We start from the raw sequence: 27,068 nt of genomic DNA on the forward strand, positions 1-27,068 counted from the left end.
TGAGGTCGCCTCGCCCCATACTGTTCATAAGTGCTGTTATAACAACGAACAGAAGAGTTGTCTACAGCACCGACAGTGGGGGACGAGATTAGAGGTAGGGTGCTTCCTCCCAGGCTCTTATGTTCCAATGTTACTGTGGAAACTGTTTCAGAGTTTCTGGGGTAACTTGTTGTTTATGCCAGTCCGCCTAGCAACATGCATCGCCACTAAGATGCGGCTGCCCTAAAAAGTTTTACATTATTTCTTTTGTAAACAAACGTAATGATACTATTGCATTTTGTGTTTTTTATTTTCTGTTCTTTTTAAAGATGAATGCCTATTGTGTACTTTTGAAGCACCACATGAACTTAATTTTCTCTGTTTCGAGAAGCTCCTGCACATTTTGGATTTCTGGCAATTTTAGTTTTCATTGTCGTGGTTGTCATGGAAACTACAGGTCCACTGTTGGTTGGYCGGATTTAACTTGATAGGTTAAAAGGGGTGCCTGGTCACTCTCTCTCACAGACACACACAGACACACACACACACAATTGCAATCAGCTGCAATTCCTTTGTTCTACATTTGTGTGTCACGGTTGAACGTGCAGTTTCAGTCTCTGTTTATTATTTTRCTAGGTGCATCACACTAAACCACATTACTTTCTCGATCTGTTGTCCATACGAAACTAAGTGCTTATTGTCGACTACAGTATTCTGGAAAGGGTTGTTCCCAGGTTGATATATTAATTTAATATGTGTTTTGTATGTACATTATTACCATGATAAAGTATCTACCCATTTCATTTCAAATGTGTAACATAACGTTAGCTTTTTCTCCGACACGCCTCCCCTTCTACACATTTGATTACTGTTTAAAGGTTGTTGTTTTTTTACATTGCAGCTCGTTTCCTATATAGTGCAGTGCACTGTTAATGGCCAGAGCCTTATGAGGCCAGAAGTAGTAACCTATATAGGGAATAGGGTGCCATTTCAGATYAGCCCTTTGGGTAATGCAGGGAGGGTTGAGGAGGAAGTTGTGATCTTCTGTATGTCCAGGGTTATGTTCTCATTCATCCCCCTTTTCCCTAACGTGTGCACTTGTTCACTCCCCCTCGTTGTATTTAAAAAATATTGGATTGATTTGTGTAAGTTTGCTGTCTTGGCGATGGAGGTCTAGAATGTTCCTTTTCTCAGCCTCTCTGGGGCTCCAGGTACAAGTTACCCCTAAGCACTGATCTAGGATCAGCTTTGCCGCCCCAAGACCTAAGCTTGACCATTCGGAGGAAACCTATTTAACTGACTAGATCAATGTCTAAGGGCAACTTCATCCTATTCTGGGGAGGAGTTGTTCTTCTGAATGGTTAGTTTGTTTCTCTCCTTTGACTGAGTTCGGGGATCTTTAGTATCCACTGTGCTGTGTGTAGTGAGCCCGTTCATTGTACTGTAGGGTGTGTTTGTCGAACACTAGTCTGTGGCGTGCTTCTGGTGTTTTTATGTATCGTGGTGCGTTAGGATTTGTGTGTGTGTGTGAGAAAGAGGGTGTGTGAGAAAGGGTGTGTGCGTGAGAGAGGGTGCGTGTACACCAGAATACTGGTGTTTCAGCTGCCTGCTCCTCGATGCCTGGTCATCTCTTCTGGATTCTGTTTTCCTCTGATCATGATGAAATGGCTTCTTTCTCTTGTTTCCTGTTTGTTTCTGTCACGTAAAGCGTTTACATGCATAGATGTGCCTCCATATGCATTACATGTGTTGGTTATACTCTGAGAAGCCAGTGCTCTTCAGTCTCACCTCCATACTTAACAACCTGAAAACACTTTAATGTGAACTCCTGTCAACCCTGACAGCATACAAAAAAAGGAAAAATGTTGAACTCAATGCAAACAAACGAAACAAACTATATTTTTTAACTTGTATATTGTACATGAATATCTTGTAGAGGAGAATGTACTTACTAAACATATCTAATTGCCAATAAGATAAACTGTCTGTGTAATCTAATAGCTCTCTACCCTGTGTCGTGGAGTTGGAGCTTTGTCACAAAGCTTAAGAGGTTTATCGTATTGTATTTCATTGCAGGTAACCTGGGTAACTTCCTTGATAACGGTAATAAACGGCAATGCTCATGCCTCAAAACGTCTCCCTCCTGTTGTTATTGGCACTCCAATGAATAGAAAGACGTCACACTGCGCAGTCAGTCAGWTACACACACTGATTGAAAGAGTTAAAGCCGTCGAGCGTCCCTTATGCATTTTCAAGGATGTCATTTTCGGTTGGGGCGCATTCTTACAGAACCATGCAGCTAAGTTGATGAAGCCCCCAGCTAAGTGGCGGTGTAGTGCCAGCATCAGAGGTCTGACCAAGGTGCATTCATTAAAGAAACAGCACCTTGGTGCTAAAGCATGTTGGCTTTTAATGATAAAATAGCACTTTCCGCTAATTATTTCCTCAGAGCTGCTGAGTASAGCACAGTAGCTCTTACATTCAGCTGTGGAAGCCTGCCAGCACTGTTGAGCAACCATTTATCTTGTGGAGTGCCCAGTTTCCAGGACTGTGTCCGTGCCTGCACGCGAGCGAGCCCCTAAGAACTGCCTTTGTATCCGTTGTTGCTCACTTCAATAGTATCGTTAACGACAAAGGATTTGAACAAGACATCTGACCTCGGATCTGTTCTTAGTGGGGATAACCTTCTCCCACTCTAAAGGTAAAAGAACTGTGTTGACTGTGTGGTCATAAGTRTATCGACACTGGAGTACTCCAAGGAAACTCCCAAATGTAACTTGGTGCAATGGAATGGGAATAGTTGCCTCTCTCCCATGTGATGTGTAGYCTACGTCTTGGTCTCTGTTATGCCATAATCTCTGGCCAATCCTTCTTTCCGTCCTCCCAGTCTGAGGGCAGCAGTGTGTTRTACCCTCAGTAACATAGATTCCTAAAATGGTGGGGACGTTCTTTCTGCTCTGTGTCGGATCCTGTCTCCTGCTGCTGGTTGTGCTGAGGCCTCGGAGGCCCAGGAACTTCCCGCCAGGACCACCGCCCGTTCCCATATTTGGGAACGTTCTGCAGCTGAGCATGAAGAATCCTATGGCTGGCTTGGATAAGGTAAGAAAACGGAACGAGCACACGAGAAAGTTGCAATGTCTTTATTTTCTTCATATTTTGGGGTTTTCAAAGTTGAAGTAGGCCATGAACAAACATGTAGGCTTTAGCTAAGCGAGCTAACAGTCTACTGTATTGTTTTCTAGCTGTCCGTAGAGTATGGGGAGGTGTACAGCCTGTTCCTGGGCTGGAGGCCTGCCGTGGTGCTCCATGGTCTACAGGCGGTACGGGAGGCACTTGTGACTAAATCCCTGGACTTCGCTGGACGACCACAGGGCATGATGATCAACCACGTTACAGAGGACAAAGGTTATATGTGTTAGCCATGCAACAAGATATCATAGCATTTTATACTGCTGTCATATTACATTATACCATGTATTACATGGCAGTGTATTGCAATGATTTAGCTCTACCGAACCATGCTTTAATGGAGGTTTCTAGAGATTAGAGGTATATTGTGGCTCAGGCWCAGAAGATTAACCCAGTGTTTCCCCACCACAGGTCTGATCATGGGTAACTACGGGGCGGTGTGGAAGGAGCACCGGCGCTTTGCTCTGACCACCATGAAGAACTTTGGTCTGGGGAARAGATCCATGGAGGAGAGGATCCTGGAGGAGACGGATCACGTCTGCACTCGGCTGGAAGAGAATGCAGGTATGTAACCCCCATCTAACCCCTCGTTGAGGATCAAAAAAGGTGTTGTTGAATTGAACTGGATCCTCAATGTTAACTTATTTGTCGAGGTTTTTAGAGGAAGAGCTTTAATTACTGTCAAATGTGTTGGAAACAAACTTCTTCAAAGCAACAGTGTGTTATTTGTCAGGTAAATCCTTGGACCCTGTGACTCTGGTCCACAGCGCTGCGTCCAACATCATCTGCTCGGTCCTGTTTGGTCATCGCTATGACTACCAGGACCCAGTCCTCTCCTTCATCATCAACAGCTTCAAGGAGAACGCTCAGATTGCTAACGGGCCCTGGGCTGCTGTGAGTTACAAATACACTCCATTTAACCTCTATAGCAGCATTAAAAAGGTCACAGTTGTTGCACGCAACATKTCTCAGATCCAACGTCTTTAATGTTTTCACCTGAAGTAGATATTTGGGGAATTCTAGTCTTTATTTAGCTCTATGGACACTTATGTAGTCATTCATTAGGTCTTTATGTGTCATTCTCTATGTAGGTCTATGACACCTTCCCACTGCTGCGGCGGCTGCCTCTCCCCTTCCAGAGAGTGTTTGACAACTACAGAGCTCTGAAGAAACACACCGTGGAAATAGTGGAGCAGCACAAACACACACGTGCGCCGGGGGAGCCGCGAGACGTCGTAGACTGCTATCTGGATGAGATGGACAAGGTGCGTGTGTGTTATCCTGTCTTTAGTGTTAAATGACTGAATGTGTTTATACCACTGTTATTACATTAAGTTAGAACAGCTCTATAACGTGTTCTCCAGAGAGGTCCAGAGGGGTGTGTGCTGGAAGAGGAGAGGTTGGTGATGTTACTACTGGACCTCCATTTCGCTGGGACTGACACTAGCTCCAATTCCATACTCACGGCGCTGCTCTACCTAGCTACACACACACACATACAGGGTGAGTGGACGCGCACACACACACCCTGGCTTTAGCTCAGTGGGCTAACTCAGTCTCATTGTCACTCAGGTGRCCCTGGGTTTGATACTCATTGGCGACATCATGTTATCACTGCAAACTGTTCCTACATGAGCTGTCTGGCACAGGCCAGGACGCGCATTAGCTTAAGACAGTCGGTCGGTCCCAAAGGAGACTAACAAAAAGTATAMATTTCTCTCCCTTTGTCTTCTCTCTCTTTGACTCAATCCCTCACTCCCCAGCCCAATGTCAGACAGAGATTGACGGTGTTCTGGGGGGGAAGGAGAGAGTGTCGTTTGAGGACAGACACAGGATGCCCTATGTGATGGCCACTATCCATGAGACCCAGCGTCTAGCCAAYATCGCACCGCTAGGGGTGTTTCATGCTACCATCAGACCCACCAAGCTCATGGGCTATGACATACCAGAGGTACACACACGATAACCTTTTAAATTACACACACACTCACACACACAAGGGACAGATCTGGTCAATGTTGGCCCTTTGGGGAACAAGGCTTGTGGGCTATAACATACCCAAGGTGATAAGTGACATTCACACACAAGCACACATACACACACGCACACAAATGCATTGACCTTCAGCATTCAACATGTATGGTCATGAATTTGGCATTATCCTTCAGTTGTTATTGGCCTCTCTCCCCATCTCTTTGTGTTTTTCTCTCTCTTGCTCCCTGCCCACCTCTGTCTCCTACTACCTGTCTTTCTGCCTGTCTTCCCCTAATCATTCTATTTCTCTCCATCTCTCTGCCCCCCTACACTCTCCTCTCTCTCTCCCTCCCTCCCCCTCTCACTCACTCTCCTTCCCCATCCCTCTCTCCCTCCTCTCTCTCTGTCTTTCCCTCGCTCTCTGGGCAAAGGGGACTCTGGTTATCACCAACCTCACCTCTGTGCTCTTCGAGAGCAGCCAATGGGAGCGTCCAAATGACTTTAACCCTGCCCACTTCCTGAATGATGACGGGCAGTTTGTGAAACCAGAAGCCTTTCTGGTGTTCTCGGCAGGTAAAACTGATAATAAATAGCTTCTGACAACATGGCCACCAGTTCWATCAATCATATCAGTGCAGATGAATGAGAGGGGACGAGGAGARACGATCGAGATGCAGCCAAAGGGTATAGACAGGAATACTGTCATCTTATTCTCTAGAGAGAAACGGAGYTGCTCAGTGGATCTACAGGTGTCTGAGGTTTATGATGTAAATCCTGGGCTGTTTATGTAACTAGTGTTTAGTTCTGGATTTATATAACTGCTGTTGTTAGTTATGTAAACGTGACAAGTCATGCTTCAGCCCCTGCTGGCCAAGTAGACAGTTTTTAATAAGCAAACAATCAGAGACAAAGAGAACAGAAACAGTGAAATTGGTAGTTAGGCCAGTGAGATTTTGTACTCTGTCATGATGTTACTGATAATGTTGTGTGTGTGTGTGTGTGTGTGTGTGTGTGTGTGTGTGTGTGTGTGTGTGTGTGTGTGTGTGTTGTGTGGTGTGTGTGTGTGTGTGGTGTGTGTTGTGTGTGTGTGTGTGTGTGTGTGTGTGTGTGTGTGTGTGTGTGTGTGTGTGTGTGTGTGCGTGCGTGCGTGTGTCAGGTCCTCGTGTGTGTCTCGGGGAGCTGCTGGCACGTATGGAACTCTTCCTCATCCTGGTCACTCTGCTGCAGCGATTCCGCTTCCTGTGGCCAGAGGATGCTGGGAACCCTGACCTTTCACCTGTGTTTGGGGGGATCCAGTCACCCAAACCCTACAGGGTATCAGTCAGACTGAGAGGAAACCAGGGAGCCTGATGGAACCAGTTGGAGCCAGTGTTACTTTTAAATATGTCCCCACATTATTATGGAGTATGGAGGGGCTCCCGAGTGGCGCAGCGGTCTAAGGGACTGCATCTCAGTGCTAGAGGTGTCACTTCTGACCCTGGTTCGATTCCAGGCTGCATCACAACCGGCCGTGATTGGGAGTCCAATAGGGCGGCGCACAATTGGCCCAGGGTCATCTGGGTTAGGTTAAAAAATGTAAAGCATTGTGATATTTTGTATTGTATTTGACAGCTGTTCCATCATAAAAATCTGTTTGGTTCATGTTTAAGTCATGTTTTAATTTTTTTCATAGCATCATTTATCCCTGTAAAGCTCTCTCATGTTTGTCCTGTACCTCATTTCAATGCTGGCACAGCTCTCCTGAATCAGCGGACTTTAAAAAGAGTAATACGTTATATAGCCTTGTGCGTGTGTTGGGGGGGCAGGCGTGAGTTTTATATAGGCTTTTCAAGAGGGGCAATGCCCGGTCAATTAGGCAGCCAATGTACCGTGGCGAGAGAGCGAATGCTGTAGCACTGCAGAACCTAGTCCACTGCAAGACCTCGTCTCTCCTCTGTCATGGCCAAGAACAACCTCAAGAGGGCTACAGTGAGATCACTGAATCACACACACACACACACACACACACACACACAAACCCTGTAGCAAGGACACTCTTTTTCAAAGACAGAATCAGTGAATGAGTAACCTCAGCAGGGGGTCAGGAGGGTCAGTTGGAATATTTCCTCTCCCTCATATTCTAATCTCTATTCTAATGATTTAGAAAATTCTAGAATAGGACTGTGCATTTGATTTGTGGACTATTGTATTCAGATTGTATGGAACAGAATAATGCTTGCAGCTGAGTTGCTCAGAGGGAAATAACGAATAGGACTATAAATAGAAGGCCAGTAAATAGGAAGACGCTGCCTCATATGGTATGGTGGATAAAACACCTGGGCATGCACAGTTAACCTGATAGGTTTAACCTGATAGGTTAATCAAGGGATTATCATTAGGGGACAGCCATGATGATGAGGATGTGTCATAATCATCATCATCATCATCATCATCAATTCATTGTAATGAACAACAATAGATCGCACCATTTATTATCAAAAGAAAAAAAGGCATACAAAATCCAGGGGTATAAATGTAGTGAACACTACAGTGCATCTTCATCACCATCATCATGGGGAGCTCTTCCACTCCTCACAGAAGAACCTTTCATCTCTTGTGTGGGAGGGGTTTCCCTCCTGTGGGTACGGTAGCTGCCTCTCACCCCCCGTTTCTCCGTTCAGCGCGCGACTGAGCGTGAGGGGGCGGGGTTCAGGGCTCGTGGCTTTAAATGAGGAGGTCGGACTACTCGGTCGCGTGCGAGTGGAGGGAGTGTTTGTGGACTGTTGTGGAAAGAGCGCTCCTATAGAAATTGTGACAGTCGCACAGAGGCAGGACGCTTTCTTTGATATTTCTCTCTCCACCTCTATTTCTCTCACATCTCCAATCTCTGTCGGAGGAAGAAAAACCTTTAAAAGAACTGTTGGAGAAGTGTCAGGTAAGAGAAGTGAGAGCATTGTGATTGTGTGTCAGTATGTGGTTGATTGGAAAAAAAGATGACGTTAGATTAGAAGGACTCGACAAGAAGGAATTGACCTATATGGATTGCAAGAATCCATCATTCAGGATGTAAATAGTCAACATGTGCCACGTCTGAGAAAATTATACATTTTAGAGGGGGAAAAAAGGTTGATTTATGTGAACATAGAAAAGGACTTCTATTCATTCTATTCCTCCCTTTCCAGTAATTGAATGCCCCACTCTGTGTCACCACTGCAGGACATAATTTATTACAGTGAGATCCACAAAGAGCTGCATACTGAGATGACAGGAGAGGTTGATGTCTCTGTAACCTCAGTCTCCAGCCTCTTGTGGGTATATTGACACAAAAAGACTTGGGCTTAATCCCTTCTGGGGATAGAAGAGTGCGGAACAAGGTTCTTAAGGGGCAGTATGCTAAACAAAGCTTTCCTTGCCATGATCTCTTCAGGCCATATTCTCCCCCTTCCTTCACTATGGACTCATTTACATTTGACGTGTCAAGCTGCAAGTACAGCGATTACGAAAAACAAGACGATGTCAAGTCAGCTACAGCAGAAACAGACAGTCAGGACAGATAGTGTGGAGTCTCTCCCCGTTACTCCCCATTGCWCCGACAGCCACTGTTTCAGACCTGTCTCACACGCACACTTACTCCGAACTAGCCCGTCTGTAAATGAGGTGAGGGAGCCTTCAGTTGCCAACTATAACACATACTGGCAGCAGAGAAAGGTCAAGATAAAGAACAATGTGAAAGAGGAGAAAAGCAAGTCAGAGATTTTTTTTTTTTCTTCTTCATGCTACAAGGTATGTGCGTGCCTGCATGCATGAGTGTGGAGAGGTCAAAGGTCAGGTTATGATTCCCTATAGAACATGCTCTAGCTGCAGTATATCGATCAGCTCTTATTTTCTCATGGTCTACCATTGCCTGTGATAGGTATTATTGACCGTGTGTGTGTGTGTGTGTGTTTGTGTGTGGGATGCAGAGTTAGGCGCTGACTGAGGTGCTGAAACTGACAGTGCTTACATCACTCACTCCAAACCCCCACGGCTGCTGAAGTCAGGGGAAATATTCACCGGGTTGGGGGTTTTACCCTCTTAGTAGACAGATTTAAAAGTGATACATTGCAGATAGATCCCCTGCGGTCATCTACTAAAACAGCAAGTTCAAGTGTATGGAATGGCGTCAGGCATGATGTATATTGTCAGAAAGTCTCCAGTCTTTCCCCTTGTCTTTGTGTAGTTGGACTCCTGGCTGTAATATAGTGTTCCTGTATTGGCACTGCTGCAGCCTGCAATATACAGTAGCGCTCCTGGAAAAGCACTCAATGTGATCCATTACTCCGCAGTGGAAAGAGCAAGAGGGAGTTTGTCCTAGTTTTACAATGGTAAGATAAGACAGTGCTGCTGGACTTAATTACAATCTGCTGTGGACATTTATCACCCTAGAAAATAATTAAGATGGTGAGAGACGGATGTGGATGGCTGCTGTAGTTGTTTATGAGAGCGTGATGTTGGAGTCTGGTTTGGCACTGTCTGTATAGCACTGCACTGTCTGTATACTCTCCAGCTGTAGAAGATGATGAGCTGGGAAGGATGGAGTACTCAGCCATGTTGTAATGCCAAACATGCTATCAGCCGTTACTCCGTTACTACTGCAGTGCAGTAGCAGGCTGCTACTGCTACTACTACTACTATTATTATTATTGCTACTATTACTACTACTACTACTGCTACTATTGCTACAATGACTTATTCTAGTACTACTACTATTATTATTGCTACTATTACTACTGCTACTATTGCCGCAATTACTTCTTCTAGTACTACTACTACTATTATTACTACTATTACTATTATTACTACTATTACTACTACTACTCTACTACTATTATTACTATTATTACTATTATTACTACTATTACTACTATTACTATTATTACTACTATTACTACTATTACTATTATTACTATTACTACTATTACTACTATTACTATTATTACTACTATTACTACTATTACTATTACTACTATTACTATTATTATTATTACTACTACTACTATTGCTACTATTACTACTACTAGCACTACTACTACTACTACTACTAATACTATTACTACTACTGATACTACTACTATAACTACTAACCCTTACCCTAAACCTAACCGCTAACCCTATCCTAACCCTAAACTTAAAATGGCCTTCACGAGGGAGAATTTTCCTTGTTTTACTATCCTTGCTGGGATTTTTCGGTACCTGGAAGATAATAATATTTCTTGGGTACACACACACACGCACACGCCTATGTAGAAAAGAATGGGAAAGGATAGCCTGCTGCCATTGCTTATTCATTTCGTACATTATGGACTCTCCATGATGATAAATGGAGGTCAGGGTTGGGGTGAACTCAATTCCAACCTAATCCATTTAACCAATCAACTCACATTCATGAGTTGGACAGTTTCCCATTGCTTTCAATTAGGATTTTCCTCCTCAGTTCATCCAGGATATTTGAATGCCTTTTTCTTCAATTTGACACAGTTGGAACCTAAAGTAATTTACTTCCTGTCTCAGCGATACCATCCACTACTCCCCTGGCTGCTCTCTCTGATGATGGGCTTTGAAAAACAGATGCGCTCCGGCACAACAAAGTGTGAACAGAGGTGATTGATTACCAATGCACCATGAGTATGTTTGGAGTGTGTATAGCCGTGAAGGGTGGTGGTGTTGTGCGTATGTGGAAGCAGTAGTGCGTGTTCGATGCTGAATCAGACGGTTGCTGAATATTAAGCCGTGTCCATTTCCTCTGAGTACCATACTGTTAATATGTTTTGTGACAGTCGTCCCCTGGCTGGGAAAATGAATGTGTGAGGGAACCATAACTATAAGATTCATTCTGAACCTGAGACCTGAGCTGAATGTTGATGCTGCATGGCCACACAGCCGTATCTGAAAGAGAGGATAGAACCTCACACATCCACSAGCTGGATAGAAATAGAGCAACAAATGAGCTCTTATGAGCAGAACATCTTTGGCACATTATTCCCAGTATTGGACACCCCATTTCTTACAGAGAGGTACCCTACTGGTTCTGAGAAGTACCCTTCAAAGGTGACTAACTCCCCTCCTGGAGAGCTACTTAGTATGCAGGAATGTGCAGGACTTTTTGATCCCATGAGTAGGGTTGCCAGTGGCGATTTTAGCATGTATATCTTGGTGCGGCAAACAAACAAAAAATGTTTTTAGATCCATGCCAGCAAAGCCACAACACAACACAACACTAAACAATACATTAATTGCACTATAACAGTGACAAACGATGCCCACAAACTGTTAGGGCCTACATAAAACTGTCCCAACAGCAGAGCTTTCTATTCAGCACCATGGAGTGAATCCTTMCCACYGCTACACCTGGATATCAGCGGAGCCTTGTCTGGCAGCGAAACAGTTCATTCAGYCTCATTTACTGCCTTTAAAAAAAACATAGCTGATATGGCTGGCTTCGCTTAAACAAATGTGGTTTCTACTGACAATTGAGATGTACAAACTATGGCATAAGGGAACGATGAGCGGATAAGAGGCAATCCGTCATTTCGAGTAAGACATTAATGAGCGAGCTAAGATGGAYGTAGTCAATATAACTATTTGTTCAGCACTTTTTTGAAAAGTACAGCGTGAGAATTCAGAACATAGGCCGTTCTTACAGTATTCTCCCTGTACACCAAGTTAGAACCGTAGGATAAATAAATGGGGAAGGGAAAGGGAAAGGGGGATACCTAGTCAGTTGTACAACTGAATGCATTCAACTGAAATGTGTCTTCCGCATTTAACCCAACCCCTCTGAATCAGAGAGGTACGGGGGGCTGCCTTAATCGACATCCACGTCTTCGGCTCCCGATATAAGCAGACAATGAAAGCTATTACAATATTCAATGATTACATTTCTCTAAAACTGGTTATAGGCTACATTTGCACCACCAAGTCAGAACAGTATGCTAAGTTATGATGGGGAAAGGRACCAAATTATTAGGGTGAGGCACATGGGCTACTAACAGCTTACTACACAACAAACACTGAGTATTACTTTCTTAGCTACAGTATACATATCTCCCTGGCATATTACATCATTTATGCAGCAGTACACAATACATTTTTGGCCTCACCTTGTTGTGCTGTGCTCACTTGAACAGGAAGGTGGCGCAGTGGTCCTTCTTGTGGGCAAATTTTGTCATCAAACATTATCAAAGTCTGGCATTCTGGACTTATGGTGCTTTCAAGACAACTGGGAACTCTGAAAAAAACAAGGTTGAATCATGACATCAGTGATCTTTAGGTCGGAGCTCTAGAAAGAGGCCCGAGTTCCCGATTTGGAATTCTGAGTTGGATGAGCGTTCAAARTGTATTTTCCCAGTCGGAGCGTGATATTTTCAGAGTTMCAGTTGTCTTGAACTCTGAGATTTCCCAGTTCCAAGTTTCCAGTTGTTTTGAACGCGGCAGAAGTCATTCTGGATTGACAGCATGGCCAGTGTATTCAACCTTTTTCTGGCCCATGGTGTTGCATGTGAATGTTTATCCTTTTAAGCTTGGAAAAGAGACCCTTAATAAGCATAGGTGTCCCGCTAGCAGGACAACTTCTGGTAAAACTGRAGGGCACGCAATTCAAATAAATAATCATAAATATTATGGATTTTAAACATTTAGGTACATAAAAGTGTCTTATATTGGCTGAAAGCTTAAATTCTTGTTAATCTAACTGCACTGTCCGATTTACAGTAGYTATTACAGCGAAAACATGCCATGCGATTGTTTGAGGATGGTGCCCCACATCAAAATATTTTTCCACCGGCACAGGTTTCATACATTCACATATAACAATTAAATATTCACTTACTTTTTGAAAATCTTCCTCTGATGTGTCATCCTATGGATCCCAGCTATAACATGTAGTGTCGTTTTGTTAGATAAAATCCTTCTTTATATCCCAAAATTCTATGTAGTGCGCCCCTCGATGATAATCCACTCGTTCAACTTGCAGAGAAAGGAACTCAAAATCGACCCCTAAACTTTGTTTCAACAAGTCAAATATGCTATTACTCCTCAGATACCCTAAAATTTTATCAAACTATAATATTTATTTCGGAAAAAGTATGTTCAATAGGAAACCGATTTTAGCAGGTGCGTAATGTCTTCATGGCGTGCGCAAACACACATTTCCAAGACTGGTCTTTCTACTAAAACTGTTATTTCTTATTCAATTTTGAAGTTACAAGCCTGACAGCTGAAACATAGGACTGCAAACACCCCATGAAAGCCATAGGAATTGCACCCAGGGAGTTTTCAATATGACCTTTCTCTTGCATTTCTAAGAGGATGGTCTCTCTCAAAAATAATCTTCTTTCCAATGGTACCAATTATATGCATATCCTGGMTTCAGGGCCTGAGCTACAGGCAGTTTACTTTGGGAACGTCATTCAGGCAGGAAGTGGAGAGAAAAGGGGCCTAGCCCTAAGAAGTTAAACCCARACTTGGACCACACAGCCTCTCCACTGAATAGCAGGCTAGTGATTAATTTGCAATGCTTGCAGTTAGCCATTGATTCCTTCCAAACCACTCATTGTTGAATTTGCGATTTCCAGCTTGTTGTGTAATGTTTATGTCCAATGGCCGATGAGCGCCGATACGTTTTATCTGTAATTTCTCTTCATATTACAAGGATTGAAAAGGATTTGCCAGTAGATTGTCGACCTGATTCATGATGATGACTGCTAGCTAAGATTTTGAAAGTATGATGTTGACATGATCAGTCCAATCAAAAGCATGAGCTGGCGCACACCCAGAGAAAATTATTTAGTGTGGAGGTGCTGACTAACGGAGAACAAACTGTAAGCTATAAAAACAACGAGAGTCGCACACCATATATATAAGCTCCCAGTAATTTATTGGGTAAAAAAACACCAATGGTATGGCATCACTGTGTCTTCTTCAGGGTAATGTCATGAATGCTTGAACCAGTTKATGTAGACAAACASTGCAATTAGTACAATCAATGACAATAGTGAGGGGTGTGTCGTAATTGCTACAGTAGGTTGATCAGAATGAACCGAGCGAAACTGTTAAAAGACAATAGCTCACAGCATATTGAATATATTATGTCATTGTTATCATTAGCATTAGCATAACATTAACATTATTGTTTCATACAATTTTACCTATATATTTAAATATTTCCAATTTCATGAAATGTTTTTGTAATCTTTTGKTTCAACCATAATGCATAACAGGCATCATCAACAGGGGGAACATATCTGATAAGCTGTAGAAAGAATATATTCATTTACAAGACCTGTTCACGGAAAATATAATTSTTCATAAGAAGGGTGATGAGATAGATTACTCCCTTTGTCTTGCATCAGATGATACCCCTAACAGGAATTTTTCGATCTGTATGTGGGTGTCTGAAAGAGGATATTTTTGTAGTGCTATTGCACTGTGCGCATGAGCCACRTTTGTAGWTCCMATTTGGAATGGATGTCAAGAGTGTCTGAGTGGGCTCAGGGATCAGGTCAGATCTCACCAAGCTGTCTCCAATATTGTGACCACTCTTATTGACCACCAGTGGGGGTTCCTTGAAGAGGTGTGCAACTTTGTTTTCCTTAAAGTATCCTTTTTATGTTACTGTCCCCACTACAATGTAAATACTSAAATACATGTCATTTTGTCCTTCTGCTTCTTCTGGGGAGTGCAAATATGTCMGACCGGTGGCTTCAAAGCCTCTCACTGGCCAAYACATAGCATCAGCAATCCAGAAGTTTATATATATCATTGTTCCTTCCTGAAGATGTGTCTCTGGGGACCTTCTTCTTCCCCTTTATATCTCCTTCTATCCATCTCTTCTTCATCTATCCTTCTCTTCCTCTCTTTATCCACCCAGCTCTGACCTCTACTACTCCTTGTTCTCTTTCTATCCCTCACTCCTGAACCTCTTCCATCACTGACTGACCAATGGCTCAATGCTATGGATAATGGCAGGTGTACTATTTTTAGATTTCAGTGCAGCATTTTATTTAGTGCAARATTATTGCATTATGGAGGCAGCATTGAATTGGGTACAGGCATATCTAACTAACAGGAAACAGTCCACCTATATCAATGGGTCGTTTTCTTCCCCTCATGCTTTAAACTGTGGAATACCGCAGGGCAGCTGCCTTGGGCCCCTTCTTCACTTAATATATACCAACGATCTTCCTTATGCCTTATCTGAAACTCAAACTACTATATTTGCAGATGATACTACAATTTATACATCAAGACAATCGGTTCAACAGATATAGCAAGCTCTACAAGTAGATCTGGGAAATATCAGGGAGTGGGTTTACCGGAACAAACTTGTTTTGAACACCAAGAAAACCAAGGTTATGTTGGTCTGTTCCACCAGGAAAAGGTCAACACAGCATGGGATACAATTAAGTACGAGGGCAGTACAAATTGAGGAAGTGGCAGAAACCAAACTACTAGGGGTGCAGCGTCTCAAATAAGTAATCTATGTAAAAAAAWATATATTACATGCATGCATGATCAGAAGGATAGCTAAATATTTACCGGGAAAGATTCTTAAGCAAACAACCCAAGCATTAATTGGGAGTCAAGTTAACTATTGTTCTGTGTGCATCAGATTGAACAGAAACAAGCAGCAAGGATTGTTTTAAGGTGGAGATATGGTTCTTCTGTTTTAGTCATGCTCAATGCTCTTGGTATCAGGTTTGAAGGTAGGTGCAAAGTAGCGTGGCAAAAAGGTACAGGATGGCAGACTGGCTCAGGGTCAGGCAAAGTAGGTAATCCAGAGGTGGGGCAAAGTTACAGGACGGCAGGCAGGCTCAGGGCAAGGCAGAGCGGTCAGGCAGACGGGCTCAAAACAGGACAGGCAAGGGTCAAAACCAGGAGGGCGAGGAAAAGAGAGACTGGGGAAAGCAAGTAGCTGAGAAAAAACGCTGGTTGACTTTGATAAACAAGACGAACTGGTAACAGACAAACAGAGAACACAGGTATAAATATACAGGGGATAATGGGGAAGATGAGTGACACCTGGAGGGGTGTGAGAATCACAAAGACAGGTGAAACAGATCAGGGTGTGACAGTTACCCCCCCCCCCTCTCTAGGGCGTCCTACCTGGGCGCATACTGGTTGACCGGGGTGTTGGCGTTGTGAAATCCGCGATGAGGCCTGGGTCCAGGATGTCTCTGGCTTTGAAAGAACCTGTTGGACGTGGAACACATGTTCTTGGGGAGTGGGAGAAGACGAAGATGTCATCAATGTAGACAAGACGAACCAGTTCAACATGTTGCAGAGAACATCATTTACCAGAGCCTGGAACACAGGCAGGGGCATTGGTGAGGCCAAAATGGCATGACCAAATACTTAGTGGCCTCTGGCCGTGTTGAAGGCGGTCTTACCACTCATCCCTCCCGTATCCGCACCAGGTGTAGGCGTTCCGTAGATCCAGCTTGGAAAAACACGGTGGCCCCCTGGAGTTGGCTTGAAGGCCGAGGAGATGAGTGGTAGCGTAGCGGTTCTTCACCGTTATGCTAATTGAGTCCCCGTAGTCGATGCACAGGCGCAGGTTCTTGTCGTTCTTCTCCACAAAGAACCCTGCCGCCGGCGGGAGAGGATGAAGGACGTATAAATCCTGCAGCCTAGGGAGTCCCCAATGTAGTGTGTCCATAGCCTTGGCCTCCGGTCCCGACAGCAAGTACAGTTGTCCCCGGGGCGGAGTGGTGCTAGGGAAAAGGTCAATCCCGCAGTCATATGGGTCAGTGCAGCAAAGTGAAGTGGCCCCGGGCCTTGTTGAACACCTCCCAAAAGTCCTGGTACTCCGTGGGAATGGCGGAGAGGTCCGGGGCATCTTCTCTAGCCCCCGGAATACGTCCCAGGGAAAGTTGCGCCGACTTCAGACACTGGGCATGGCAGAAATGGACTCCAGCCCATGATGACACCAGTAGACCAGTTATGAGGAGGATTGTGTCGCTGGAGCCAGGAGAATCCCCAAAACTACGGAATCTGAGGAGACTTCATGAGCAGGGAATTGAATAGTCTCGCTGTGATTCCCTGACACCCGTAGGAGGTAATATGGGAGGGGTAATATGAATGACGCGGCCTATAGAGCGCCCATCCAGCTCTCTAACATTCAATGGGAGCGAAAAGGGCTGACGTGGGTATGTTCAGCTCGGAAGCCAGGGTAGCATCCTAAAAGCTCTCATCGTCCCAGAGTCAATGAGGACCAGGGGGATTTTGACTGGTTTCCCCACAGCAGAATGGCATGAAAAGGGGCTGCGAGCAAGGAACAGCAAGAAAGTTTCTCCATATGGCACACCAGAGTACTCACTCCTACTAGTGAGCCTGGTCTTTTTTAAAGGACAAGAGGACACAAATGACCAAGAGTCCCACAATACAGACAACTCTTCGTGTTGATCCTGTGTTACCATTCCGCTGGCAACAGCCAGCTCTTACCTGTTCATAGGCTGGGGAAGCGGTGGCTCAGCCGTCTTAGGGGAAGGTCGGTAAGCCTCAGATTCTCTCAGCAACGAGATCATCGGGGACTTCTGGGATGAGGCAAGATGGGAATCCCTGGACATGCAAGCAAAGTCGAATTTCCTCTCCGTTCGCCGTTCCTGGCTCCTCCGAGACGCCGTGCAGGAACATATCGAACAGTGCTTCCTGGTTCCAAGCACTCTCTGCTGCCAACGTGCGGAATTCCACACAATCTGCCACACAGTGGGAGTCCTGCCGAAGCTGGATTAKCTTCCGGGCAGCTTCTCTCCCGGAGAATGGGGCGTAAAAAACCTTCACCTCTCCCACAAACCCCTCCAGMCTAACGCATATGACCAACTGTTGTTCCCATACAGCAGTAGCCCAGGYGAGAGCCCTCCCGGACATAGTGTGATGAGATAGGCATTCTTGGAGCAATCTGGGAGAAGGAGGGGGGCTGAAGCTTGAGAATGAGAGCACACTGAGCTAGAGACACCCGACACGTGTTCGGGTCTCCATTGAAGCTTACACTCCGATGGGTGTAAGTGGGGCTCCGGTGGAGTGACCGATGAGACGGCACTGCTAGCAGCTAGGTTACTGAGGGGCTGTAGGGTTACCACCGTAGTAGGCTGCCTCCCAGACAACCTGCGGAATTGCTCCAGCAAAATATACAATGCCCGGTCATGGCGTTCAGCCAACGTTTGGACCCCCTCCCTAAGGCCACGAAGCAGTTCCTCGTGCCTCYCGATGGTTGCTYCTTGAGAGGAGATGGAGTCRCGCAGCTGGCCCGGGAMTGCTGGGTCAGTMMKRRCYRGYYMKKACTATCAGGTTTGAAGGTAAGACCCAGATGCAGACTGTGTCAAAGTAAATGTTTATTACAGCAACAGGGGCAGGCAAATGACAGGTCAAGGTAGTCAGGGCTTGATAATCCAGAGTAGGGGCACACCACAGTACCCACAGATTTTTTTTGACATTTTTGCAAATTTGTAAAAATAAAAATTATTTACATAAGTATTCAGACCTTTTCTATGAGACTCGAAATTGGCTCAGGTGCATCCTGTTTCATTGATCAAGGGGCCTTGGTCAGGGAGGTGATCAAAAGCCCGATGGTCACCTCTGACAGAGCTCCAGAGTTTCTCTGTGGGATAGGATAACTTCCAGAAGGACAAACATCTCTGCAGCATTCCACCAATAGGCGCCCTTATGGTAGAGTGGCCAGACGGAAGCCACCCTCAAGTAAATGGCACAGTGAAAGCCGCTTGGAGTTTGTCCAAAAGGCAATTAAAGACTTGTAGACCATGAGAACAAGATTCTCTGGTCTGATGAAACACATATTGAACTCTTTGGCCTGAATGCCAAGCGTCACGTCTGGAGGGAAACGTGGCACCATCCTAGGTGGGCATGGTGGTGGCAGCTATGTGTGTTATCAGCGGCAGGGACTGGGATTAGTCCGGATCGAAGGAAAGACGATGAAGCAAAGTACAGAGACTAGTCAGGATCGAAGGAAAGATGAACTGAGCAAAGTACAGAGAGATCCTTGATGAAAACCTGTACCAGAGGAGCTCAGGACCTCGGACTTGGGCGAAGGTTCACCTTTCAAGAGGGCAAAGACACTAAGAAAGACAACACAGGAGTGGGCTTCGGGACAAGTCTCTGAATGTCCTTGAGTGGCCTAGTCAGAGCCTGGACTTGAACCCGAATCTAACATTTCTGGAGAACCTGAAATAGCTGTTCAGCGACGTGCCCATCCAACCTGCCAGAGCTTGAGAGGATCTGCAGAGAAGAATAAAGTGTTCCATGGTTGTAGCATCATACCCAAGAAGACTTGAGGCTGTAATCACTGATTAAAGGGTCTGAATACTTATGTAATCATTTATTTATTTTTTTTTTTATTTATAATTTGCACAAAAAAATTAAAAACCTGTTTTTTGCTTTGTCATGATGGGGTATTGTTGTGATTGATGGGGGAGGGGGGCGACATTTTTTTATCCATTTTAGAGTAAGGTTGTAAGCATGAACAAAAAGAAGAGAGTGAACTTTTTTTTTTACAGTAAACATTAAACACTCACACAACAATAAATACATTTCAAATGTCATATTATGTCTATATACAGTGGTTGTAATGATGTGCAAAAGTTTAAGTACAAAGAGGAAAATAAATAAACATAAATATTGGGTTTGTATTTAACTGGGTGTTTGTTTTTCACTGGTTGCCCTTTTCTTGTGGCAACAGGTCACAAATATTGCTGCTGTGATTGCACAATGTGGTATTTCACCCAATAGATATGGGAGTTTAAATCAAAATTGGATTTGTGTTTTCAAATTCTTTGTGGGTCTGTGCAATCTGAAGGAAATTGTGTCCTAATAATGGTCATACTGTCACCACTTCCGCCGAAGTTGACCCCTGCCTGTCGGGCGGTGCTCGGCGGTCGTCGTCACCGTCCTACTAGCCGCCACCGATCCCTTTTTCGTTTGTTCTGTTTGTTTTTTGGTCTTATTAGTTTGCACCTGTTTTTGTTTCGTAATGAGCTTCCCTATAATTAGGAGTTTGACCACCGCCCTTGTTTTGTGCGGGATGTTTTTTGTTACGTGTGTGTATTTTGGGTGTTTGGCAAGTGGTTCTTTACGCCCTGGATGTCGGGGTATTCAGTTTTCCTTAAGAATAAATATAAGGAATATTTTTTCCCAAGCGTTTCTCTCTCTCCTGCGTCTGGTTCTTTGCAACCTGTCCGCGTGACAGAATCCCCAACTCACCAAATGGAACCAGCAGGAAGCAGCCGCGTCTCACTCTCCCATCGATGTGAGGAAAGGGGTCCTCCATCCACCCATGTTTCCACAGAATTGGTCGGCTATGGACAAATGATGGAGAGGATGAAATCGATGGGAAGGAGTGGCTTCCCACCTCATCTCAGCAACCCCCCTCCTCCAACACCTCCTTTGTTCCTGTTTCAGCATCCGGTTCGGGGCTCTTCGGTGTGCCTGCCCACGGGAGTATGATGGAATGGCGGCCGGGTGTTCAGGGGGTTTCCTTCTGCCGCTGGAACTTTACCTGCGACCGTTTCGTCCTACTCCCTCCGGAGAGGAGAGCGTCGACGCCCTCGTCTCCTGTTTGACTTGGACGAGCTCTTGAATGGGCCAACGCAGTGTGGAATGGCCCAACTCGCGAGGGATCATTACCCTGCGTTCACCGCCATTCCGAGCTGTGTTTGACCAACCACCAAGGGTCGTGCGGCGGGTTGAACGGCTGTTTCCACCTGCGTCAGGAGCACAGGCAGCGTACAGGACTTGCCCCTGGAGTTCAGGACCTTGGCTGCAGGAGCAGGGTGGAACGACAGGGCCTTAATAGACCGATTTCCCGATGCAGCTTCGGTGAGGACGTCCGCAGGGAGCTAGCGTGTCGGGACACCCAACACTCCAGCTGGACGAACTTTAATTGACATGGCCATAACATATACACTATATCCAGCGGACGTTACGCAAAAAGTCCTGATCACCGCACCTTCCCTCCCAGCGCCTTCCTGGCTCCTATCCCTAATGGAGTTAGGGGGGGCAGCGAAAAAAGGGAACGGAGGAGAGTGTCAAAAATTGGTGGTCGGAAGAAGACACGGCCGAACGGTGCTGGAGAACTCTCTGGGAAGTCGGAGGGGCAGGCGGAACACTATCCCGATACCCAAGGTGACCATCAGCACCTAGACTTTACCCAGTAGCTCCTGTTACGTCATATGTAAGTTTAACCCTATTTCCCCGGGTTTCTCCCTCTCTACAGCATAAGGCGCTAGTCGGATTCAGCCGCAGCTGGGAATTTCATTGATGGGGCTCGCGATTAGGCTATGGGATTCCTTGTGTCGTTAGACCTACCTTCCTGTGCCACCCTTAAGATAGCCGAGAACATTAGGGTCAGGAAATGGTCCAGGGCAGGCCCAGGTAGCACTGGACATGGTAAGCGGGTAGTCATTAAGGAGCAAATTAGTTGTTTCCTTATCGACTCACCTGCGTTTCCACGTGTTCGGGTAATTCCTGGCTAGCTCAAGCACCACCCGTGATTTCCTGGACAGGGGCTCTTAAGGGCGTGGTCCAGAGGAGTCGTTCAGGGGCAGGTTTAGCGAGTTTTGCCGTTGGTGCGACTCACGGTGAGAGTCAGACCAGGTTTCCCACCGTGCGCATTCCCTCTGAATATGCCGATTGTGCTATCATCTTCAGTCAACGGAGCGACCCAATTAACCACCCCATCGACGAGGGCGCGCGATAAACTCCTGGAGAAGCTGCACTTCCTAGGAGTCACTGTATCCTTGTCCCAGGGAGGAGACAGCGGCTATGGGAACATCCTGTTACTGAATCCTGGGACATGGGATACATTCGCCTCCGCATCACTGTCTCCCATCGAGCTTCTTTTTGTGAAGAAGAAGGAAATGGCGGTTTACGCCGTTGCATTGATTACGAGGGTCTAATTCCATCACCAATGGGGATTTAGTTACCCACTAACCTCTCATCGCTACGCGCGGTGGATATCATTTCAGGGGCAACGCTTCTTTCAACAAAATTGGACCTGAGGAGTGCGTATAATCTGGTGCGTATCCGGGGAGGAGATGAGTGGAAACCGCATTTTGTAACTACCATCTGGCATTAGAGTACGCGTCAATGCATATGGGTTAAGAATGCTCCAGCTGTCTTTCAATCTTCGTAGAGTGAGATTCCCGAGATCTGCTCGGGGCAGGGAGTGGTAGGTAATTGATGACAGTCTTGACTACTCTGCCACCCGCGCGGCGCATGTGTCTCTGGTGCGTAAGTACATTGGGCGACTGCTCGGAGGCATTGACCTGTATTTGCAAGGCGGGAGAAATGTCGAGTTCCTTAAACAGGCCCGTTTCCTTCCTTCGCTGATGTAACTCAGGTGTATTTTCGACACGTACAGGGGTGTGATGGAGGATGACCCATTACATTGCGCAGGGTGGTAAAACACCTGTGGTGTGGTAAATTGGCCGACTCCCCCGACCCCAGGAACGGTGAGCGGTGCAGCGGTTTTTTTTAGGGTTTGCCAATGACTACCTGGAGGTTTATCCGGGGTTTTGGCAGGTGGCTCTCCCATTACCTCACTGCTTGAAGGGAGGACCGGTGCGCTTGCGTTGGTCACAAAGGCGGACAGAAGCTTTCAGTCGTCTGAAGGAGCTGCTTTTAGCAATCGCCCGTTTGGCGCATCCGGCCCTCTTTAGCGTTCATGTGGACAGGTGGACGCTGTCCGAGGCGGGGTCGGGGCACGTGCTGTCCCGCGCTCGCGCAGCCACAACGCTCCGCCTTGTGCCTTCTTTTGAGAAGCCTCGGTCGGCGGAGCGAAACATGATGTGGGGACCAGGGAGTTGTTAAGCTGTAGTCAAGGTCTGCAAGGTTGGAGACATTGGCTGAGGTGGCGAAAAACCTGTGGTTCTCATCTGGCTGACCATCGTAATCTCGAGTAAATTCCGGGAGGCGAGGAGACTAAATCCGTCAGCTAGATGGGCTATGTTTTTTCACTCCCGGTTGTCAGTTCACCACTCCCTCGTACCGACCGCCGCTCCCATGAAACACAAGGCGACGCGCTGTCCTGTCTCTAGTGATACCGAGGAGCGGTTGTTGCCAACTCCATCATTCCACACCCTTCATGTTCTCGTGGCACCTGTGGTATGGGAGGTGGACGCGGAGATAGAGAGAGCTCACGGTTAGAGCAGACCTCCTAACTGTCCCGCGGGGGGTTCCGTACGTGCCGGAGGGGTCGGATAAGCTAATCCGTTTGGGTCATACTCTCCCTCCTCGGGTCATCTGGCATCGAGAGGACAGTGCGGAGTCTTAGAGGTGAGATCTTGGTGGCCCAGTTAGCTAAGGCACGTGAGATTTTATGTTCCTCCTGCTGCCGCTGTGGTGCTCAGAGCAGGCTCCTGCGCAACTGCCTAGAGGGAAGTTTACAGCCCCTTTCCGTTCCAGCCACGGCCGTGGACAACTTATCGGTGGAGTCTTTCTTACCGATCTTGCCCCGTGCCCAGGGAGTACTCAGATTGGTCGTTGTGGACGGTTTTCCCAAGTCCTGCCGTCTCATCCCGTTGCCGGTCTCCTACCGTGCCCTGCCAGACTGCGGCCGCCTTGTTTACCTGTCTTTCCGGCACTATGGGGTGCCTGAGGATACGTCTATGCGGGCCCCCAATTCACGTCCAGAGTTTTGGAGAGGCGTTTAATGCGAAAGACTGGGGTCTCGGTCAGCTTGGACTCCGGGTTCACCCGAAGTAATGCGTGCAGGTGGACGCCTGCGTAAACCAGGATGTGGGCAGGGTTCTTGCGGTCAATAATTAGCCCGGACGGCCTGGTGAAGTGGGCGAGGTATGTTCCTCTGGGCTGAGCTCGCTCAGAAATCCCTTCCGCCACTCCTCAACAAACATGTCCCCGTTTGAGTGTGTGGTTTGGGTTACCAGCCGGTCCGGCCCCATGGCACCAAGAGTCAGACCGAGGCTCTGCGGTAGAGGAATGGGTCAGCGCTCCAAGGCACAGCCTGGAAAAAGCCGTTCAGGAATGGCTAAAGTTAGCAGGACAACGGTAAGAGGAGCGCTGACCAAGCACGCAGTGAGGCCCCCGTGTTCAACCGGGGGACAGGGTCTGGCTCTCGACCGAACCTGCCTCTCCGCCTCGCCCTGTCGGAAGCTGGGGCCGCAGTGTGTGGGGCCGTTTAAAGTCCGTGAGGAGAATAAAGCGAGGTGTGTTATAAGGTTTACAACTCCTAGGTAATTAACGTATTAACCTCGTTTCATGTGTCCTCCTCAGGCCGGTGGTGCTGGGTCCCGCAAGGAGGTGAGGTGCTGAGGTCCCTTCCACCCCTCTGGAGATGAGGGGTCCCCGCGTAACACAGTAGTGCCATTCTGGACTCCGGACGCCGGTGAGGGCCTACAGTACCTCGTGGACTGGGAGGGGTACGGTCCGGAGAGAGCGCTGGGTTTCCGGTGGGGGAAATTTTAGTATACTACTTTACTGAAAGACTTCCACCGCTCCAGCCGGATCGCCCGGCCCTCGCCTCGCGGGTCGTCTCGAGGCCGGTGGGGCGCGCTGCGGGAGCCGCGTCGCAAGGGGGTAATGTCACGACTCCGCCGAAGTTGACTCCCCTGCCTGTTCGGGCGGTGCTGGCGGTCGTCGTCACCAGTTCCTATTGCTAGCCGCGACAACCGGATCCTTTTTCCGTTTGTCTGTTTGTTTTTGTCTATTACGTTGCATCCTGTTTTTTGGTTTCGTATGAGCTTCTCCTATAAATTAGGAGTTTGATCCCACCCTTTTGTTTTGTGCGGGATTGTTTTGTTGTTACGTGTGTGTATTTTGGGTGTTTGGCAAAGTTTTTTGCCTTTACGCCTGGATTCGGGCCTTATCAGGTTTTCCTTAAGAATAAATACTAAGGATATTTTCCCAAAGGGTTCTTTCTCTCTCTCTGCGTCTGTTCTTTCGCACAACTAGTCCCGCGTGACACTACATTGGCAGGAGGTTAAGAAGTGCAGCTCAGTTTCTACTCTTTTGTGGGCAGTGGTGCCATAGCTTGTCTTCTCTTCAGAGACCGGTATGCCTTCGCGGCCTTTTTCAAGATAGCAAGGCTATGCTCACTGAGTGCTGAACATAGGGCATAGTTTCTTAATTTTGGGTATAGTCCGTGGTTCACTATTCTGCTACGTGTATCTCTTTCAGGACCCAAATAGCATTCTAGTTTTATTGTTAGTTTCTTCCAATCGTGTCAAGAAATTATATTTTTGTTATTCTCATGATTTGGTTGGGCTCTGATGTGTTTCTGTCCTGGGGTTCTGTGGGGTCGCTGTTTGTGTTTGTGAACCAGAGCCCATGGGACAACTTGCTTAGGGGGCTCTTCTCCAGGTTCACTCTCTGTAGGTGATGGCTTTCTTATGAACTTTGGGGATCGCTTCCTTTTGATGGTTGTAGAATGTAACACCTCTTTTCGATTTTGATAATTTGTAGTTGGGTATCGGCCTAATTCTGCTCTGCATGCATTATTGGGGTTTTAGTGTCTTCTTCTCTCTCCATTCTAATCAAGTACAATCAGATGGGCTTATTAGCATGGGAAACCTGTTTACAATTTCAAAGCCAAGTGAAATAGAATAATGAAACAAAGTTGAATAACAATCAGACAATGACAGTAAACATTACACTCAAAAAGTTTTAAAAGAATAGTAAACATTCTCTAATGTCATATTATGGCCATGTAAGTGGTGTAACCAATGTCTCTCTCGTCTTTTTCTTTCTCCTCTCGTGCCCCTGTCTGACATCTGCATGTGGTGTTGCTGGGTATTGGGTGGCCTTGGGGGCATGGCAGTTCATAGCCCTCTTGATTAGCAGAGGGGGGCGGCAGAACAGTGCTCGTTTGAGAGAGTGAAATTGTGTGTGTGCGTGTGTGTGATACACCGGGGCAGCAGTCAGTCCGCCACAACAACAACATTAGGCCTATGCTAATGAATGCTTGTTCTCTTCTCCTTCTTTCTCTTCCCTCCTCCCCTCTCGACTCTCTCCTTTGCATCTCTCACTTTTCTCTCTCTCTCCATCTCCCCCCTCTCTCTTTCTCTTCCAACAGCCCCTTTCTGTCCCAATCTACTGCTGCAATCACAGGTGTATAACCTGAGGAGATGATGAGGTGAAGATGTACATAGGTCAGGCTTGGCAGATAGCTTGAGGAGGTTGTTCACCTTAATTGGGATGAATGGACCTTGTAATGGTAATTGCTGGGAGGGGAATGTGTGGAATGGTATCAAAGACATCAAACACATGGTTTCCATTATGCAGCTGTCCTCCCCTCAGCAGACTCACCCTGTGGTGGATAGAGAAAAGAGAGGCAGTCATTTATTTGATAGGATCTCTTTAGTCCTCTCATTAGGACTAATCTTCCAAGAGTCCTTACCATTAAAATAAAATTTTAGAATATGAATCATTTGAACATATAAACACTGTTTACAAACATACATAATACACGACATACAGTAATTAACCAGATAAATACTTAATATAGAAATAATATATTGATTCCTTCATCTAACCATATCCCCGCAACAACCTTCCAATTTTTATATTATAATGTTCTTAAAGTATGTTTGCATATAATTTTGAAAGGTTTCTGGTTTAACTCAGATACATTTTTCAATTCTTTATTTGCTCTAAAATCGAAATGTGTTTTCTATTTTGACTAGTTCCTCTTTTCTGTCTTTATAACACATAGGAATGGTAGAACCATTTATTCCTAGTGTTTACTTATGGTCTGTCTCTTACCAAACTGAATACTGTTGGAATAGAGTTTGGCTGTTTTAAATGGTGCCACAATGTGAAATAAAATAAAGCATGTTTTTCAATTATGTGTTGATTGACGACCAGCCAAGTGTCACACCCTGATCTGTTTCACCTGTCTTTGTGATTGTCTCCACCCCCCTCCAGTGTCACCCATCTTCCCC

General features: G+C 46.1%; 2 protein-coding genes across 2 annotated transcripts in view; both read left to right on the forward strand.

The window, feature by feature from the left end:
• The first annotated feature begins 2,198 nt into the window (after nt 1-2,198).
• LOC112072409 (cytochrome P450 2D15-like) lies at nt 2,199-6,790 on the forward strand. Its single transcript, XM_024139815.2, has 9 exons — nt 2,199-3,078; nt 3,222-3,384; nt 3,580-3,732; nt 3,902-4,062; nt 4,260-4,433; nt 4,533-4,671; nt 4,932-5,119; nt 5,574-5,715; nt 6,299-6,790. The coding sequence occupies exons 1-9, from the start codon at nt 2,914-2,916 to the stop codon at nt 6,490-6,492; spliced, it is 1,479 nt and encodes a 492-aa protein (XP_023995583.1). The 5' UTR covers nt 2,199-2,913; the 3' UTR covers nt 6,493-6,790.
• A 1,085-nt stretch (nt 6,791-7,875) lies between these two features.
• The window catches only part of LOC112072411 (rabphilin-3A), a 48,054-nt gene continuing 28,861 nt past the window's right edge, over nt 7,876-27,068 (forward strand). The window contains exon 1 of the mRNA XM_024139818.2: nt 7,876-8,056. The gene's annotated coding sequence lies outside the window, so the exon portion shown is untranslated. The remainder of the gene's footprint in view (nt 8,057-27,068) is intronic.

The sequence above is a fragment of the Salvelinus sp. IW2-2015 genome, unplaced genomic scaffold (genome assembly GCF_002910315.2).
Source record: "Salvelinus sp. IW2-2015 unplaced genomic scaffold, ASM291031v2 Un_scaffold1918, whole genome shotgun sequence".
Lineage (NCBI taxonomy): Eukaryota > Metazoa > Chordata > Actinopteri > Salmoniformes > Salmonidae > Salvelinus > Salvelinus sp. IW2-2015.